Source organism: Aureococcus anophagefferens (genome assembly GCF_000186865.1).
Source record: "Aureococcus anophagefferens unplaced genomic scaffold AURANscaffold_13, whole genome shotgun sequence".
NCBI lineage: Eukaryota > Pelagophyceae > Pelagomonadales > Pelagomonadaceae > Aureococcus > Aureococcus anophagefferens.
This window is the reverse complement of record NW_008705573.1, coordinates 1,215,654-1,234,321: the sequence shown is the minus strand read 5'-3', so window position 1 is coordinate 1,234,321 and position 18,668 is coordinate 1,215,654. Positions and strand designations below refer to the sequence as shown.

General features: G+C 72.2%; 6 protein-coding genes across 6 annotated transcripts; 3 read left to right on the top strand and 3 right to left on the bottom strand.

Annotated features, from left to right (window-relative positions):
• Window positions 1–2,001: 2,001 nt before the first annotated feature.
• AURANDRAFT_65258 (hypothetical protein) lies at window positions 2,002–3,450 on the top strand (the record flags this gene model as incomplete). The annotated part of the gene is made up of 1 exon (XM_009040030.1): window positions 2,002–3,450. The coding sequence occupies one exon, from the start codon at window positions 2,002–2,004 to the stop codon at window positions 3,448–3,450; it is 1,449 nt and encodes a 482-aa protein (XP_009038278.1).
• A 209-nt stretch (window positions 3,451–3,659) lies between these two features.
• On the top strand, window positions 3,660–4,755 carry AURANDRAFT_60166 (hypothetical protein; the record flags this gene model as incomplete). The annotated part of the gene is made up of 1 exon (XM_009040031.1): window positions 3,660–4,755. A coding segment is annotated over one exon (1,083 nt), but the record flags the coding sequence as incomplete, so codon positions are not given.
• Window positions 4,756–5,625: 870 nt separating this feature from the next.
• AURANDRAFT_65257 (hypothetical protein) lies at window positions 5,626–7,635 on the bottom strand (the record flags this gene model as incomplete). The annotated part of the gene is made up of 1 exon (XM_009040011.1): window positions 5,626–7,635. One exon carries the CDS (start codon window positions 7,633–7,635, stop codon window positions 5,626–5,628), a length of 2,010 nt encoding a protein of 669 aa, XP_009038259.1.
• A 287-nt stretch (window positions 7,636–7,922) lies between these two features.
• AURANDRAFT_65256 (hypothetical protein) lies at window positions 7,923–9,990 on the bottom strand (the record flags this gene model as incomplete). The annotated part of the gene is made up of 4 exons (XM_009040010.1): window positions 7,923–8,249; window positions 8,359–8,808; window positions 8,866–8,964; window positions 9,019–9,990. The coding sequence occupies 4 exons, from the start codon at window positions 9,988–9,990 to the stop codon at window positions 7,923–7,925; spliced, it is 1,848 nt and encodes a 615-aa protein (XP_009038258.1).
• A 303-nt stretch (window positions 9,991–10,293) lies between these two features.
• On the top strand, window positions 10,294–12,978 carry AURANDRAFT_65255 (hypothetical protein; the record flags this gene model as incomplete). The annotated part of the gene is made up of 1 exon (XM_009040032.1): window positions 10,294–12,978. One exon carries the CDS (start codon window positions 10,294–10,296, stop codon window positions 12,976–12,978), a length of 2,685 nt encoding a protein of 894 aa, XP_009038280.1.
• A 1,829-nt stretch (window positions 12,979–14,807) lies between these two features.
• On the bottom strand, window positions 14,808–15,814 carry AURANDRAFT_2519 (hypothetical protein; the record flags this gene model as incomplete). The annotated part of the gene is made up of 2 exons (XM_009039878.1): window positions 14,808–15,074; window positions 15,275–15,814. Coding segments are annotated over 2 exons (807 nt in total), but the record flags the coding sequence as incomplete, so codon positions are not given.
• Window positions 15,815–18,668: the final 2,854 nt, after the last annotated feature.

Sequence of the window (18,668 nt, the reverse complement as noted above, 5' to 3'; positions counted from 1 at the left end):
CGACGCGTCGTCGGCGCGCTCGAACGCGACCGGCGCGGCCTGGGAGCCGAGGATGGTCTGGCCGCGCAGGCCAGCGCTGTGGCTCCGCAGGCCCTGCAGGCGCGCGCGGTGAGGCCGAAGGCCGAGCGCGGCGCTGCGCGTCGCGAGCAGGCATGCGACGAGGTTGCGGAAGGCCATTGCTCCTCGCATTCAACCAGGGCACCTTGCACGTGCCTTGCCTTCAACGTTACGCCGGCGTCGCGCCCGGGATCCTGGGGAACTGGATCCGCGCGCCCCGGGGCTCGGCCTCGGCGACGCCGCCGTAGGTCGGCACGTCGTCGTCGGCGGGCACGACGCGGAAGACGCCGCCGCGCCGCAATTCGAAGTGCGTGTCGTTGGACGTGACTTCCCAGACGCCGAAGAACCCCTCCTCGGGCGTGTTGCCCGACCAGGCCACGTGGGCGATGTGGCCCGACTGCGTGACGTCGCGGACGGGCTGGGCGCTGTAGGACTTGGAGAAGTAGAGCACGAGGGCGCCGTGGTCCGCGCGCGCCGTGCCGTAGAGCTGGAACTGGCCGAGGTTGTCCGCCCCGAGGCCCGACACGGACCCGTCGCGGACGGTGCATCAGGATCCGCGACTTGTGGTTGAAGCTGCCCGACGAGTGGAAGCTATAGAAATCCCAGCGCTCGAAGAGATCGTCGTCGCCGTGGGGCGCGCGGTCGCCGACGCCGTCCGGCGGCAGCGCCAGCGCGAACGCCGGCAGGCACGCGTTGCAGAGCGCGCGGCTCGCGTTCTTGCAGCCCATGCCCTGGCAGTAGGCCTCCCGCTCCCTGAAGGCCTGGGCCTTGGCGGCGAGGCGCGCCCGGGGCCCCCGGTTCAGGTGCGCGAAGGGCGCGGACGACTGGTGGAGCGTCACGCGCGCCGAGGGAGAAGAAAGCAGCGCCACCAGCGGCTTCCGCGCGTTGCACGCGGCCATGGTCTCCAACACGTCGTCCTGCGACGCCTCGCCGCACGCCAGGTTCGCCAGGCAGCCCGCGGCGAGGTCCTGGATGCTGCCGAGCTCGTTCGAGAGGAACGCGACGAGGATCGTCACGGCGCCGCGCGCCACCAGGTCGGGCCCCGCGTCCGCTTCACTGCTCGCCGTCGCGAGCGCGAAGGCCTCGAGGGCCGCGAGCGCGCGCCGCCGCCCGTCGACGCCGAGCGTGTGCATGCGCGCGACGACGTCGCCGCTCTGGGCGCCGCTCCCGGGCAGCGGGTGCGCGACCTCGCGCTCGTGGCGACTGAAGCGCCGCGGCTCGATGTCCGCGCGGCGCTTCGACCGCGCCTGCTCGCCGAACTCCCTGACGAAGGACCGCGCCTCGAAAGTCCAGGCGCCGTGCTGCATGACCGCGTCGCGGTAGGCGCCGTCGCGCGCCTCGAGCCACCAGCAGCGGTCGAGACGCTGGCGCGCGTGCGCGGCGCGCCACGGCGCCTCGGCCTCGAGCCAGACGTGGGCCGCGGCGCTCGTGATGCTGTAGACGAGGAGGTCGAGGCCGCCGCAGTACTCGGCGACGCACTCGCCGCAGTCCTCGGGCAGCGCGTGGGGGCCGACCTCCGCGAGCGGCTCCGCCTCCTCCTCCGACTCCTCCCGCGCGGCCTCCGCCTTCGGCGCCGTGCGCTCCTCGACCATGTCGTCGAATCTCTTGATGGAGGTCCGCAGGTTCGCGATGGACTGGCGCGCGACGTCGTGCGTCGCCGTCAGCTTCGCGAGATTGTCCTGGCTGGCGAGGAGCCAGGCGGGGAGGAGCGACCGCCGCGCCGGCGTCAGCGCCGGGGCCGCGTCCGACGCCGGCAGGACCTGCGCGACGACGTCGGCCATGGATTGGGGTGTTGTGTTGCTGGGTTCGGCGTCCGCTGGCTGGGGGGCAGCCCCGCCAGCGTCGGCCATGTTGACCGGGATGGACTGCGGAAGAATCATGGTTGGCCGAAACATCTCCGCAACGTCTCGTTGACGGGGCTGCCCAGCCACAAAGACTGCGAGCATGGGCGCCCTCCGCCGCGCCCGCGCGCTCCTGGGCGCGACGCGGAGCACGGACGAGGAGCAGCTCCGCAAGCTGTACCGGAAGCACGCGCTGAAGACGCACCCGGACAAGCCCGGCGGCGACATCGAGGCCTTCCAGCGGGTCGCCAGCGCCTACGAGCTCTGCCGCGCCCACCTGGGGCAGAGCCTGACGGCGGCGGAGTGGGCCGCCGACGACCGGCCGACGGAGTACTACGACCCCAACGACCGCGGCCGGAAGAGCCAGCGGCCCGCGGCGCGGCGGCCCGACGACGCGATCGACCCCTTCGAGGTCTTCAGCGACGCGTTTCGCGGGTGGGCCGAGTCCGCGGAGTTCCAGCAGTGGGCCGTCGACGCCTTCGGCGACGACTTCGACCAGCTCGACATCACGTTCCAGTGGGGCGTCGACGACCAGTACGTGGAGGTCGCGCGGGAGCGGTCGCTGGTAGAAAACGCGGAGCGAAAATTCCAGGACCCGCGCAACTTCTACGAGGACGCGTTCAACCAGCGCGAGGAGGCCGACGACCGGCTGCGGGGGCTCATGGACGTCGTGCTGCGCATGGGCGCCGACCGGAGCCCGCCGGTCCACGTCTTCCGGGACCTCGCGTCGCTCGTCCGCGGCGACGTCGTCACGGTCCTGGTCGACGCGCGGCGCGACGACGACCGCGCGGGCGACCTCGCGCCGCCGCCGCGCTGCGCCGTGGTCCGGCTCTGCGTCGACGACTGCGTCGACGGCGACGGCCGGCCGGCCCTCGCCTACGGCGTCGCCGACGTCGGCGCGGCGCCGGACTGGGCCGCGCTCCGGGCGACGCTGTCCCCGCGCGCCGCGGAGGGGCTCCGCGCCGTCGCCGCGGCGGCGAAGACCGCGGGGCGCGTCGTCGTCTTCTCCCAGTCCGGAGGTCCCGGGAACGCCGACGACGTTGTGGTGGCGAAGACGCTCCGCGAGAGCCGCGTCCTGCACCAGGACCCGACGGTGCTGGAGGGCGGCGCGAATCTCTGGGACCACCTCCGGAACCCGCGGTCGAGCCTCATCTACGTCGTCCGGAAGGGCGGCGCCATCGTCCGCCGCGGCGCGTCGCTCCAGTCCGACTTCGTCGCGGAGCTCGAGGAAGGGGCCGTCGTCGCGGCGACGGCGCGCGACGCCGCGAACCCGGCGCGGAGCAAGGGCAAGGACCGCCTCCGCGTCGCGTCGCCCGCGGCGGGCTTCGTGACGGCGTCGCGCCTCGTCCTGTCGCCGGACCACGCCTACGAGGGGCCGCCGGTCCCCCCGCCGGCCGCGGAGGCGCGGCGGAAGAAGCCCAGGGACGACAAGGGCGGGCAGCGCGGCGGCCACGCGGTCCTGGACCCCGTGCTCGACGAGGACCAGAACCCGAACAGCTTCGCCGCCTTCATGGCGGGCCGCGGCGCCGCGGAGGTCGCCGCGCCGGATTAATGTTCTTTTAGTGCGCGCGTCGACGTCGTCGGTATCCGCGTCGGGGCAGCCGCCAGCGCTTTTTGGTTGCCTTCAATAAGGCTTCAAGCCTCAATTTTGAAGTTCTGCCTATCGCAGTAGCCCAAGCGATGTCAAGCTCTAGATCTTGGCGCCGCTGCTGCGCCGCGCTCGTCGCCGCGCTGGCGTCGCCGGCCGACTTGCGCGTCGCCATCGGCCAGGATCTCTGGAGCATCCGCAACTACACCGGCCGGTTCGGCGCGCCGGACGCCGTCATGTCCTACGCGTCCATCGGCAACCTGAGCGGCCTCTGGAGCCCGACGGACTACGGCAGCGGCGTCGAGTACGCCGACGGCGCGCTCGCGGGCTTACCCGCGCGCACGGCGCTGCAGCTCGGGCTCGAGCTCAAGGGCCACGAGGCCGCGCTGTCGCGCGGCGACCTCGGCGCGAACGTCGACGCGCTCGTCGCCTACGTCGCCTCTCTCGCGCCGCGCCACGTCCTCGTGCGCATCGGCTACGAGTTCGACATGCCGGGGAATCTCTACGTGCCCGAGGCCTACAAAGCAGCGTACCGCGTCGTCGCGGAGGCGCTCGCGGACGCGCCGAACGCGTTCCGCGTGTGGCACAGCTGGTCCTTCGCGCCCTGGGAGGCCGACGGCGGGCGCGGCGTCGGGGCGTGGTACCCCGGCGACGGCCTCGTGGACTACTGCGGCGTGTCCGTGTTCCAGCAGGCCTACGGCGACTCCGAACTCGGCGATTTGACCTACGCGCACGCGATGGCGGACTTTTGCGACGAAAAGCGCATCCCCCTGATCATCGCCGAGTCGACGCCCTTCGGCGCGGGGGTCGTCGAGCCCTACGGCACGCTCTGGGCGCGCTGGTTCGAGCCGACGCTGCGCTTCGCGAAGGCGCGCGGCGTCGTCCTGTGGTCGTACATCGACTGCGACTGGGATTCGCAGCCCATGTGGCGGGGCATGGGCTGGGGCGACAGCCGCCTCGAGGTCCGCGACGCCCTCGCGGCGAAATGGGAGTACGACGTCCTCGACCCCTACCCGAACGCGACGCGCGCGTTCTTCTCGCGCGTGTCGGCCGCGCGGCCGCCGGGCCTCGGCCGCCGCGAGGCCGTCTACCTCGCCTGCTACCTGCCCGTGCTCGGCCTCTTCATCGCCTTCCTCATGCCCGCGCCCGAGGAGCGCACGCGGCCCCGCGCCGCGTCGTCCATCGACGAGGGCCACCGCCGGCCCTTCGTCCTCGCGAGCCCCGAGGCCGCGACGGTGAAGCTGAGCGACTCCTAACTGGGCGAAGCTGAGCGACTCCTACCTAGATGGCGCCCGACGACGCGGACGCCCGCGGCCGGCACGGGAAGGCGTATTTTGAGCCCGCGAATTCCCGAGCGTTCGCCCGGCGCTGGTCCGCGGGCGGCAGGCGGCCCGTCGGCCGGCCCTGCGCCAGTTTGTTGCCCGCGTCGTCGACGACGACGAAGCGGCCGAGGTCCTCGGGGCACCAGACGACCTTGAAGGCCGGCCGCGCGTTGAACTGAACATGGCAGACGTCGCCCGGCGGGCTCTTCGCCGAGCCCATGGTGCACGTGCACCAGCTGCCGCCGTCGCCGAGCGCCTCGACGCTCGCCGCGCGGATGCCGTCGCCGAGGAAGTTCGACGCCGCGATGCCCGCGACCTTGCCCCGGTTCTCGCTGTCCGCCGTCTCCAGGGCCATCGTGCAGCAGTCCACGTGGTTCCAGTCGGCGAAGCAGTGGCCCGTGTTGCCCTTGCCGGGCCGCGCGCGCCGCTCGTCGCGCAGACCGCACGCGCCGAGGAGCGCCGGCCGCACGACCCGGTCGAAGTCGCCGTCGAGGTCGCTCGCGTTGAGCCGCGACGCGAGGAGCTGGGCGCCGAAGCGCCGCGACGCCGCGTCCATGGGGTAGGCCGCATCCTTCGACGCGCGCGCCGCGACGTCGTGCAGCGCGCCGTCGGCGCCGACCTCGACCTCGACGGCTGCGGCGCTGCGCACGGCGAGCGCGACGGCGACGACGCGCGGCAGCAGCATGGTTGGAGAGAGTCGATGTCGCGCTGCCACCTCGACCATCTCACCGCACTGGATCACAGCCGCCTCGCGTTGTGGTTCGATTACATCTATGCTGAAGCAATGACAGCGCTCGCATCATTAGGCCCCGCGCCCCTAGCGCGCGTCGAGCGCCGCCCGGAGGCGCGCGTTCTCCGCGCGGAGCGCCGCGACGGCGCCGGCCTCGGGCGCGTCGGCGACCGCGAGCGCGCCGTCGTCGAGCTTCGCGCGGAACGCGTCGAGGTGCAGGCGCTTCGGCGCCGCGGCGCCGCTCCACTGGACGCGGACGCAGGGCCGGGCGCCGTCGTCGTCGGCGTCGACGGCGGCGACGCGGCCCAGCGACGGCCGCCCCTGTTCGACGCGCGCGACCGCGCGGCCGACGAGGTCCGCGGCGTCGAGGAGCCAGGCCTCGGGCACGGCCTCGCCGTCGGCGGTCACCGGCGCGCCGCCGCCGAGCACCGCGAGGCCCACGTCGGCCGCGTCGACGGCGCGCGTCTTCCCGTCCTCGAAGGCGACGGCCCCTTCGCCGTCGGCGACGCCCCGGCGCCAGCAGCCGCCGCTCCGCAACACGACGACGGCGCCGGCCTCGCAGGCGCCGCGGGCCTTCTTCGCCGGCGGCGGCGCCGCGTCCGCCGCGCGGCACTCGAAGACGTCGTGCTTCAACGTCGGGTCGCTGACGAGCCGCTGGACGAGCCACGCCGGCAAATTCTTGTAGTGCTTCGCGGCCTTGGACAGCGACGCGAAGTGCGTCCACGCGTCGCTGCCGCGGCGGCGGACCTCGACGGGCCGCGGCGGCCGGGGGAACGTCTCGTCCCTGTCCTTCTTCTTCGCCGGCTTCTCGTCGCGCGGCCGCTTCTTCGCCTGCTTCGCGGGCCGCGGCGGCTCCGCCTCCACGAGCCCGTCCAAGCCCTCGACGCCCTCGGCGCCCCGCGGGTCGTCGGCGTCGAGCACGTAGTACGCGTCGATGTCAAGCTCCTCGTCGCCGTCCTCGTAGCGGACGTCGTAGGCGCGGCCGCCGTCATGGACCTTGGAGATCGTGCCCTTGTAGAAGATGCCCGCGCGGTCGTACTGGGCCAGCACCGGATCGCCGACGGCGCGGTTCGGCCGGAAGTCGTCGTCCTGCTCGCGGTCGCGCGCGTTCCGGATCTTGACGCCCGCCTTCGCGTCGACGCGGCGCGCGCGGAAGGGGTCGTCGTCCCAGGCCTTGGAGTGGAGCAGCCGCAGGAGCATCTGCTGCGTGAGCAACGGGCCGAGCTGGCGCAGCGCGATGGCCTGGCTCTCGAAGAAGATCCAGTCCCGCGAGTCCGCGCGCCGGATCTCGAGCGGCGACGCGCGGACGACGTCGCGGATGAAGCGCGCGGGCAGGCGCGCGTCGCGGAAGCCGTCGTCGTAGACGAGGTCGTAGAGCGGGCCGTCGGCCTCGCGGTAGACGCGCGCGACCAGCGCGCCGTAGGCGACGGAGCCGCGGTTGTAGCGCGCGCGGACGCGCTCGCCCATCCGATAGACGACGCCGTCGTACGTCGCGGGCTCGTCGTCGGGCCGGGGGGCGGCGGGCGTGGGCGCGGCGGCCCGCGGCTTGGGCGCCTTGGGCGCCGGCGGCGGCGGCCGCGGCTCGGCGCGCGGCGGCGTCCTCCGCTTCTTCGGCGCGAGGTCGAGGAACTCGAGGACGTCGTCCGCGCAGCAGGACCCGAAGGTGCGCCCGCAGGGCGCCGTCGTCGTGTAGGCCACGGCGGCGCGGCCGACGCCCGGCCGCGCGGCGACGGCCCAGGACGTCCGGATCGCGGCGCCGTCGCCGCCGGCCTCGGCGACGCGACACGCGAGCCGCTCCCGGCTGAGGTCCGCGAGGCCCGCGTAGTCGGGGCCCGCGGGGCTCGGCGACCGCGGCGGCGGCGGCGCCTCGTGGAACGTCGTCTCCTGGCAGGCGATGAGGCCCTCGAGCTCGAGGTCGTCGTCGCTGTCGCTGTCGGCGGCGACGACCTCGGGCGTCACGACCTCGCTGCTCGGCGCCGGGTCCGCCGCCGGTTTGGGGTCGAGCGCAGGCGGCTCCGCCGGGAGCGATTCCGGCGGAGCGGCCGGCGCCGCCGGCGGCGCCGTATTCGGGACAACCTGTTGCTCCAACATCTCCATAGGTTGCGGGTCGATCGAGGCCGGAGAGCGCTCAACATCTCCCTGCGGAATTCCATATATATATGCGTGAGTTGTGCGTGCCGGTTCCCCCGCCGTACGGAAATTAAATGGCTGTCGTCGCGCGAGCGGTGCAGAGGGAAGCATTGACACGGGAATGAGTGGCTCAGCTCGCGCGAGCGCGCCCGAAGGGCGCGCTCTCGCCGCGCCGCAGGCAAGCCCCCCCGGCAGGGGCAAGATGCCGTAGGCGTCTTGTCATCACCTCATGAGACAACGGCCCGCTGCGCCGCTTACCCGTAGCCGCACGCGATGGGCGCGCGCCAGGCCGCGTTCTTCGTGTCGCAGACCTTGAGGTGGTGCCCGCCCCGCGGCCAGTCCGCCGCCGCCGGCGACCCCGCGGCCGCGACCGCCGCGTCCGCGGCCGCGGCGACGGCGGCGACGTCGACGGGCCCGTGCATCGTCGGCTGCTCGACGCGCGCGTAGCGGACGCCGCGGAGCGCCGCGAGGCACTGGAAGATGGACTTGTACATCATGGGCTTGGGGCAGATCTCGACGACGCCCGCGAAACCGCCGCCGCGGAGCAGCGCCATGTTGGCCTGCCCCGCGCCGTGCTGTGCCTGTGTGGAAACCAAATGTTCAACCCGACTTCAATCTGAGAGTTTTGAAGTTTCGTCAGGACCCCCTGAACCAGTGGTTGGTTTCGGCACGGTGCTGCGCTATGAGCACCGTCGCCGCGGCCGTCTCGCACGCCTGCCGGCAGAGGTCCGCGTCGCCGAAGTCGACGACGCGCACCTCGTGGCTCGCGGCCCAGGGCCGTTCGCGGAGCGCGGCCACGACGTCGTCGAAGTTCGCGAGGGACCGGTTCTGGTGCGCCTGGTCGCTCGCGTGCCGGTGCTCGCGCCGGATGACGAGCACGCGCGGCGCGCCCGACGCCGCCGCGCAGCGGCAGGCGCGGAGCAGGGCGTCGCGCGCCGCGGCGACGCGCGCCGCGAGCTCCCGCCGCGCGCCGTCGTCGAAGCGGCCGCAGCCGTAGAGGTGGTAGTCGAGCCCCCACTCGGGCCGCCGCGTATAGCGCGCCGCGGCCGCGTCGTCGAGGCGGCTCCAGTCCCAGAACTCGTTGGCGAGCGTCACGTGGGCGGCCGCCGCGCCGCTGCCGTTCCGGTCCGGCGCCTCGACCTGCGACGGGCGCGCTCGGGGACCCGTACCAAGTACGCGGACGCGGCGGGGCCGCACGACGCCCATCTGCACGCAGGCGTCGCGGCCCGCGAGGCGCAGCAGCTGGGGCAGGAAGCGGTGCGTCGCGCCGCGGTGGAACGGCGGCTCGTTGAGTACCTGCGGTCGGACGCCGTCGGAAAGAAACCGTCGGACGCCGTGTTGGAGACGCACCACCACGTCGCCCGGCCGCGGCCGCAGCTCCTCGAGCCAGTGGAGCACGGGCACGAGCAGGCCGTAGAAGAAGTGGTAGTAGTTCGTCGCCGCGTTTCCGTGGCCCGGCGCGAACGTCGCGACGTGGACCGTGACGTTCCGTCGGTCGAAGAGCCAGTCCGCGGGCGCGCACGGTCGCGCGCCGGCGCAGAGCAGGTGGTGCGTCGCGCAGAGGTCCGGCTCGACGGCCGAGTGCCGGAGCGCGTCCAGCATGGGCCCCAGCGCGCGCCGCTGGAACGCCGGCTGGTTCGCCGTGGGCACGACGTGCGCGTGCGCCGACAGCAGCCGCCGCCCGAGCCAGGCGACGGTGTCGCCGTCGGCGACGAGGTCCGCCGCGTGGTCCCGGCCGTCGACGGAGTGGCTCGCGACGACGTTGAGCCACTCGACGTTCGCGCGCGCGTCCCAGAGGAACGCGCCGGCGGTCTCGGCGTAGACCTCCTCGAGCGCCGCCTGCTCCATGTAGCGCGACCGGCTCGTCGCGGACCGCCAGAGGTCGAGGACGCCCGTGGTCCGCGCGAAGACGTGGCCGCCGTTGTAGGCGCCGTAGGTCGCCTCGACGCGGTCGCGGCAGAGGCACGGCGAGACGCCGACGGCGCCGGCGCCCGCGGGCGGCAGCGGCGCGAGCCAGGCGACGTCCGCGTCGGCGAAGAGGACGCCCGGCGCGCCGTCGTCCAACGCGCGCGCCATGACCGTCGTCTTCTCGAGCTGCAGGTGCGTCCATACGTTCATCGGACCCCAGCGCTTCTTCTTCATCCAGACCCGCGAGTAGTTCTCGTACTTGACGAGGCACGGCACGGCCGTCGCGTTGGCGACCCGGGACACGTAGGCGGCGACGGCCGTGTCCGACGCGACGTAGACGCGGCGCGAGGCGTCGAAGCGGCGCAAGGTCCGCAGGAAGAGCGCCACCTCGAGGAGCGCCGGCCGCGTCGCCATCGTCGCGACGGCGTAGCTGCAGTTGCGCCAGGTGTTGTCCTGCGTGCAGAGCGGCTGGCCCGCGCACCAGAGCGGCAGCGCTGCCAGCACGAACCGGCAGCCCATAATATGATGCATCGCGGCGCGCTTCAAGTCGCCATTCAGCTTCGTTTATTGAACCTGCCTGCGATCGCGACAACCGATGTGCAGCCCAGTTCGCAATCCATCGTGCGACCCGGCTCGCAGCCCATCGAGTGCGAGCCGCTCGGCGCGCGCCAATTGGTGAGCTTTCGTGCGGCGCCGCGCCGCAGCACAGCAGCAGCCATGGTGAAGCTCTCGGAGCGCCGGCTGCCGGCGACGTCGCACATCGACGAGATCGTGCGCAGCGCGTCGCTGCGGGTCAAGGTGGGCTCCATGGACGACGCCGCGCGCCAGGCGTCGCGCCTCGGCGAGGCCCCGAAGGTCGCACCGGAGGGCATGGTCGACCACGGCCACGACTTCGTGTCCGAGATCGAGGCCGCGCTTCGCAGCGCTGGCGGCCAGCTGCTGCAGGACCGCGACGCGGACTCGTTCCGGTCGCTGCCGGACCGGCTGGCGTATTTCTGCGAGAACTTGATCGCCATGAACAGCTTCGCGGCGTTTTACATTTTGGCGACGGCCTTCGTCGTGCTCGTCTTCGCGCACGCGGGCGGCTGGTACCTCCTCTTGCGCTACGAGCGCGACGCGCCGCTGCGCGACGGCGGCTACGCCGGCGGCGAGCGGCGGTTGTCGAACCGCGGCGCGCTGAACCGCGGCGACATGGCGGCGGTGCGGGACACGCTGGGCTACAAGTCCTTCTCCGACAGCGTCTGGATGGCGCTCCAGGTCCTCGCGAGCGCGGGCTCCGACCCGAGCCTGCCGACGCTGGCGCTGCTGCGGTGCGTGTACCTGTCGATGATCATCTGCGGGTTGGTGGTCTTCGCGGTGCTGGTGGGCTTCATCACGGAGTCGGTCGAGTCGTTCATGCGGTCGCTCGCGGCCGGCCGCACGAAGGTCGTCGAGCACGGCCACGCGCTCATCCTGGGGACGTCGGAGGCGACGCCGCGCGTCGTCACGCAGCTCGCGCTGATGCGGAAGCGCTACCAGAAGGTCAACGAGACCTGGGGGCGGCGCCTCTTCCCCTGGCGGCGCGCGCCGCCGTCGACGCCGCTGCTCTCGAAGCCCGTCGTCATCATGACGCGGACCATGGACAAGGAGGCGCTGGAGTCCGTCATCGGCGAGGCCTTCACGAGCCGGTCCATCTCGCGGACGCGGACGCGCATCGGGCGGGACATCGTCTGCCGCGTCGGCGACCCGGCGTCCGCCAAGGACCTCGCGCGCGTCTCCGCGGACGCGGCGGCGCGCGCGCTCATCATGATGAGCGAGCAGGACGAGATCGAGGAGGCGGAGACCGGGGGGAAGATCTCCAACGGCGCGTCGCTGCGCACGCTCCTCGCGCTGCGCCACGTGCTCTTCACGAGCGCGAACCACTCGCCGACGCGAAGCGTCGTCGCGCAGATCCCGAAACCGTCGATCCAGATCGAGGCGGCGTCCTTCCGCGACGCGCGGGGCTACCCCCTCGTGAAGCCCCTGGACATGGGCGTGTTCCTCAACTCGCTCCTCTTCTCCTGCGCGTCCCAGCAGGGGCTGAGCCTCGTGCTCATGGAGCTCCTCGACTGCGAGGGCGCCGCGTTCCAGCGGCGGCGCGCGACGCTGTTCTGCGGCGGGGTCGTCGGGCTGACGGTCGCCGCCGCCGACGACCTGCTCGACCGCGGGTCCATCATCGCCGTGTCGTCGTCGCTGCCGGGCGCGAAGCCGGAGCTCTGCCCGCCGCCGGACACGGTCATCAAAGCGGAGGACGTCGTGATTTTCGTGGCGGAAACGTCCACGCCGAAAGCGACGCCGCGCGACGCCGCTTTCGTGTCGACACGCGCCGAGGCCGCGCGGCGGCTCAAGGCGACCCAGGACGAGACGCGGAGCCGGCTGCGACGGACGTCGTCGGCCGTGTTGCGGGGCGCGCGCTACATCCTCGTCTGCGGCTGGCGGCCCGTCTGGACCGACGAGGCGCACCGGCTGCGCGACCGCGTGTACCAGCTCCTCGACGGCGCGACGCCGGGGTCGCAGATCATCTTCGCCAACGGGCTTCCGGAGCTCACGTTCCGCGAGCTGATGACGGGCGCGTGCGGCTTCCGCGACGTCTCCGGCGCCGACGACGCCGTCTTCGAGACGGCCCTGGGCGTCCGGATCCGCCACGTGCACGGCGACGCCGCGGACGTCGCGCTGCTGCGGCGCATCGTCATGAACATACCCATCGAGACGGCCATCGTCCTCGGCACGAACGCGCGCGCGTTGGGCGACCCGCTGGCGCCGAAGATGCGCGACACGCGGGTCCTGAACATCCTGCTGACGCTGCGCCATCTCCGGGCGGCGTCGCCCTTCGCCGCGGAGCACATGCACGTCATCGGCGAGAACGCGATCGACGAGACGCGCATGCTGGCCCTGACGCCCGAGAGCGGCCGCGAGCCCGACTTCATCAACACGCAGGCCATCTTCGCGCGCGCGCTCGCGCTGTCCCTCGCCTACCCGATCATGGGCGCCGTCGTCCGCGACGTCTTCGACATATCGTCGCCGACGTCGATCAAGCTCGTCGCCGCGAACCGCTTCGCGCCCCTCGACACCGCGACGACCTGGGGCGCCGTGAAGCAGGTCGTCCGAGACGCCGCGCCGGAGCCGGGCCACCTCGTGCCCCTTGGCTTGGTGTCCGCGCGGTCGCTCGGGCCCGAGCTCGGCCTCTCCGAGGCCGACGGCGTCACGCTGCGCGCCGGGGACCTCATCGCCGTGGCCTACAAGGCGCCGTCGGCCTCGCCGCCGTCGCCGCGGTCCGACTCCTCGGACGACGACGGCGACGTCGTGTCCCTGGTCTGCGACTCCTACAAGGGCGCCGCGGACCGCGAGATGACGCGCCTCGAGCGAGACCACGAGTTCGGGTGACGGTCTGGCGGTTGAGTAGAGCTAGGGCGATGGGTATTTAGTCGCTAGGCTCCAAAGATGTGCGCGTTGCGCGCAAGGTTTCGCTTCGCCTCCTCGTCGCCCTTGGCGGCTGCGCGTGCGAACCAGCGCTTGGCTTCTTGAAAGTCGACTTCCACGCCGGGCGCGCCTTCCGCGTACAAATGTCCGAGGGTACGTTCTGCTTCGGTTAATCCCTGTTCGCCTGCAAGTGTCATGTAGCGCAGAGCTTCCTGGTCATCTCCAGCCTCGTCGAAGGCGCCTGCAATCATTTTCTGTGCCTCCGCGACACCCCGATCGGCGGCCATGCGCATCAACTGTATGGCCTTGTTCTTGTTGCGCTTGACACCTTCTCCGTGCATATACATGATCGCAAGTGAACACATCGCATCCGCATAACCCAATTCCACCGCGCGTTTGTAGAGCTTCGCGGCCTTCTTGTCGTTTTTCGGAATACCGGGCAGTTTTGAGAGCTTGTTCACAGACCGGTACGCAGACCCCAGATGGTATATCGCTTCCGGAACGTCGTTCTCCACATGGCGACGAAGCGCCGCCAGACATCCATCCGCTCCCTTCACCGGCTCTAGGCAGATAGGACACGGATCGAAGCCGACCTTTTCACTGCACGACTTGCAGGTCATTCTGCAGCAGCAGACGCGAAATCCTTTCGTCTCATTCACGTCCCAGTCCTCCAAGCAGACCGGGCATCGCGACCCGTCCCGCGCCGATACCGGCTCCGGCTCCGGGTTCGCCTCGCGCCGCGCGCGGGCGGCCTCGTGCTCCGCCGCGATGCGCGCGCGGACCTCGTCGGCGTGCGACCGCGGCGCGGGGCCGTAGAACACCTCGCGCGGCGGCGACGGCGGGGGCGTCGGCGTCTCGGCCCGCGCGGCCTCCGCCGCGCGCTCGTCGCGGATCTTTTTGCACGCCTCGCGGTGACCCCGCTCGCGCCAGTCCACCTTTTGACAGGCGACACTGCAGTACTGCGTGGTCTCACACGGGCAGTTGAGCTTGGCCTTCTCGCCGCAGATGACGCAAGTCAGTCTCAGTCTCAGGGCCTTCGCCCGGGCCTTGACCTGCTCGAACTCGCGAGCCTTCTTCTGCCAGTCCTTCTCCTCGCCCTTTTCTTCTTCGGCCATCGCGGTTTCACGTGTGCCCTGTCGCTCACTGAGCCCCGGCGCGTCGCGTCAAAAGGCGTCGTCGATGAGGGCGGCGAGTCCAGGTTGCCGCTTGCGACAGGAGCCACTGGCAGGGCCTGCTACTAGTAGCGCTCCGTGGGGGCCTCGGCTCACGAGCCATTCGACGCCGTCGACGACGAGCGTCACGAGCCACGCACGCATGGCTTCGAGACTCCGGGGCCCCGAGGACGCAGAATAGCCGATAGAGTAGTTAAAATCGCCGCCGCCCCGTCACGGCGCGTCGACGGCGTCGCCGAGGTGCGCGAGGAGCGCGGTCTGGAACGCGTTGTAGGCGAGGATGTCGCCCTTGCCGCGGAGGATCTCCAGCGCCGTCTTGTCGCCGTCGCGCCGCACCTTGCCCAGCAGCGAGATGAGGCCCTTGGGCGACTTGAGGCTCGCCTCGACGACCAACGCGTCGCCGTGGTCCTCGGGCGGGTCGTCGTCGTCGCCCTTGGACCCGCCGCCGTCGACGAGCTGGGCGCCCGCGGCGTCGAGCGCCGTTTTCAGGGCCTCGAAGAGCGCCGGCGGGTCGCGCGACGACGCGAAGCAGGACACGCGCGTCGACTGCTTCTCCTTCAGCGGCGACGCCGCGTCCGGCGCGGGCTCGACCGCGGGCGGCGGGCCGGCGTCCGCGGCGCAGAACCAGGCGTTCTTCTGCACGTCGTTTAGCGTCGCGCGGGCCTTGGGGTCCGCGACCAGGATCGTGTCCACGAGCTCCGTGACGGGCTTCGTGAAGAAGTCCGGGTACGCGTAGTCCGCGTCCTTTATCTTCTGGAAGAGGGCGTGCATCGTGCCCTCGTCAAACGGTAAAAACCCGGCCAGCAACACGTAGAGGATCACGCCGATGGACCAGCAGTCGGCGATGCGGCCGTCGTAGCCCTCGTTCATCAAAACCTCGGGCGCGACCTGGGCAGGAAAAGGGTGCGAAATTCCCAACGTCAAAGGCTCCTATCTCGGTCGTTTTCCGCTCGTTTCGGCTGACTTTTGGACGAGCGATCATCTCTCGGAGCGCTCTCGAAGCGTGGGTGCTGTTTCCGAAACGCGCACGCGCGGAACACTCACGTTGAAGCGACGTTGCATCACCCTTTTCCTGCCCCGGGCGCGACGTAGTTCGGCGTGCCGCACGTCGTGTGGAGCATCTGCGACCGGCTCGCGCCGTCCTCGCCGTCGTAGAGCGCGCTCAGCCCAAAGTCGCTGATCTTGAGGCAGCCCTGCTCGTCGAGGAGCAAGTTTTCGGGCTTGAGGTCGCGGTGCGCGACGCCCTGGCTGTGGCAGTACGCGACGCCGCCCACGAGCTGCTTGAAGTAGAACCTGGCGTCGTGCTCGTTGAGCTTGCCCGACGTGACGATGCGGTCGAAGAGCTCGCCGCCCGTCACGAGCTCCAACACGATAAAAATCTTCGTCCGGCTCGCGAGGACCTCGTTCAATTTGACGACGTTCGCGTGTTCGAGCTGCTTCATGATGGAGATCTCCTTCTTGATCTGCGACCCCATGGACTGCTTCTGGATGCGCTCCTTGTCCAGCACCTTGATGGCCACGGCCTCCTGCGTCTCCACGTTGACGGCGTGCTTCACCTTGCCGAAGGTGCCCTCGCCCAACGTGCGGCCGATCTCGTACTTGCCGACCTGCTTCTTCGCCGACGCCATGGGCGGCGCGGCGATCGCGGCCGCGGCGGCGGCGGGATCACGACGCGGCGGGCGGCGACGCGGCGGCGGCGCCGTGCGGCGCGGCGGCGCACAGCGGTGGCGCTGGAGCGGGCAGGCTAGCGGCTCCTGGGCGTGCTCAGCGCGATGAGGCGCCTGCTCGCAGCGCGCCGCGATGCCGTCGCGCACGTCGCAGCGCGCCGCGTACGACGCCAGCGCGTGTCGCCGCGCCGTGCGCTGAGCACGACGCTCGCCGACAAACGCGCACAGCTCCACAAGGAGTTGGCGGCCCTGCCCGAGGTCCTGCAGCGCGCGGCGCTCGAGGCGCAGCTGCGGGACCCGGCGCTCCTGCCGCGACGACGCGGCACGCTCGTGTCGCTCAGCGACCGCGAGACCGCCCTCGCCGTCGACGCGGGCCTCGCGACGTTCCTGCTGCACGTCGAGGCCCGCGTCGCCGCGTACTGCGGCGAGGGCTTCTACACGATCGGCCCCGGCGGCGAGGAGGCGCTCGGCGCCGCGGGCCTCGCGCTCGCGCCCACCGACGGCAGCGCGCTGCACTACCGCCATCTCGCGACGCAGCTCGCGCGGCAGCTGGCGGTAGGGGAGGAGTCGCTCGAGTCCGTGATCTTGGCGCGCGCGCGGGGCTACTGCGTCTCGGCGGCGGACCCGGTGACCGGCGGCGCGCACTGCGCGCTCGGCGGCGGGCCCCACGACTACATCGTCACGTCGACGCTCGCGAGCCAGGCGCCCGCGGCCGTCGGACGGGCCCTGGCGCCGTCGTTCCTCCGCGGCGCCGCGCGGCGCGCCGCGGGCGACGCGATCCAGTACGTGTCGCTGGGCGACGGCTCCGTGAACAACGCGCACTTCCTGGCCGCGGCGAACCTGGCGGAGTACGCCGCCCACCGCGGCACGGCCTGCGGCGTCGTCTTCGCCATCTCCGACAACGACCGCTGCATCTCGCTCCGGGGCCACGGCTGGCTCCGGGAGTTCGTGACGCGGCGCCTCGGCGGCGCCGCGGCCTTCTTCGCCGACGGTACGGACGCCCACGAGGTCTACGCCGCGACGTCCGCGGCCGCGGCGCACGCGCGGTCGCGGTCCGCGCCCGCGGTTTTGGTCTTCGAAAATCTGCCGCGGCGCTTCGGCCACGCGGCGACGGACCGCCAGGCCGCCTACCTGAGCGCCGAGGAGATCGCGGCGGCGGCGGCGCGGGACCCGCTCGCGGAGCTCTGCGCCGACGCGCTGGACCGCGGCGTCCTGTCGCGCGAGGCGCTCCTCGGCCGCTTCCGGACCGCGCGCGACGCGGCGACGGCGGCCTTCGACGCGGCGGCCGCGGAGCCCAAGCTCGACAGCCGCGCGGCCATGGTCGCGCGCGTCGCCGCGCCGCTGGCGCCCCTCCCGGAGGCCGCGCTCGCCCGGTCGTCGTCGGGCCGGGCGGACGTGCTCCGGAAGCACGCGAATCGCGCGCTCGACGAGCTCCTCGCGGCCCACGACGACGTGGCCTACGTCGGCGAGGACGTCGAGCACGGCGGCTACTACCTCGTCACCGAGGGCCTCGCGGCGAAGCACGGGTCGCGGCGCGTGCGCGACTTCCCGCCCGACGAGACGACGCTGCTCGGCGCCGCCGTCGGTCTGGCGCAGCGCGGGCTCGTGCCCGTCGTCGAGATCCCCTACGCCAAGTACCTCGACTGCGGCGCGGACGTCTTCTACGAGCTCGCCATCGCCCACTGGCTCTCGAACGGCCAGCGGCCCAACGGCATGGTCATCCGCCTGCAGGGCTTCGACCGGGGCCTCTTCGGCGGCAATTTCCACACGCACAACGAGCTGCGCCTGCCGCCGGGCGTCGACGCGATCTGCCACAGCAACGGCGCCGACTACGCGCGGGGCCTGCGGTACGCGCTGCGCCAGGCGCGCGCGGGGCGCGTGGTCATGTCCATCGACAGCACGTACCTCCTCAACTTGCGCCACGTCGACGAGGCCGCGCGCGACAACGCGTGGCTCGCGGCCTACCCCGGGGCGGGCGAGGAGTACCCCTTCGACGCCGTGACGACCCACGCGGACCCGCGGGCCGGCGGGCCGAGGGTGGCCGTCGTGACCTACGGCACGGGCGTCGTCGCCGCGCTCCGCGCGCGAACGTCGACGCCGCTCGACGTCCTCGAGCAGCCCTACCTCAACGGGCCGACGGACGCGCTCGCGGCGGCGCTCGAGCCCTACGACGCCGTCGTCTTCGCGGACCCCGTCAAGTCCGGCCAGAACCCGCTCGCGAACTTCGCGGCGCTGCTGCAGACGCGGCGCGCGCTCCCGCGGCGCTGGCGCGTCGTCGCGCCGCCGCCGGCCTACAACCCGCTCGGCCGCGACTTCACGTTCCTCGGCCCGGACGACGTCGCGGAGGGGGTTGCTGCGGTGCTCGCGGATTAACCGCTCTTTTTTCACCTCCGGGGAGGCGAGCATGCGTGCACAAACCAAGTACAAACACTCAGGCTTGTACAAACCAAAACCTGGAGCCGAGGGTACGAGTTAGCTCAGCGCGCCGTGCGTCACGAGCGCCGCGAGGAACCGGGCCTCGTCGACGGCGTCCGCGTCGCGGTCGGCGACGGCGGCGAAGACCGCGTCGCGCTGGGCGCCGGCGAGCCCGAGGCTCTCCATGAGCGACTCGAACTTCGCGGCGTCGCACCGCCCGCGGCCGTGGGGGTCGACGACGGCGAAGAGCTCCCGCGCGCGCGCCTCCGCGTTCCGCAGCAGCAGCCCCCCCGCCGGCGGCGCGGCGCCGGCGAGCTCGCTCTGCGCGTCCGCGCACGCGCCGAGGCCCGCCGCGAGTTTGCGGAGCGCGCGCGCCGTCACCGGGTCGCGCGACGCGGAC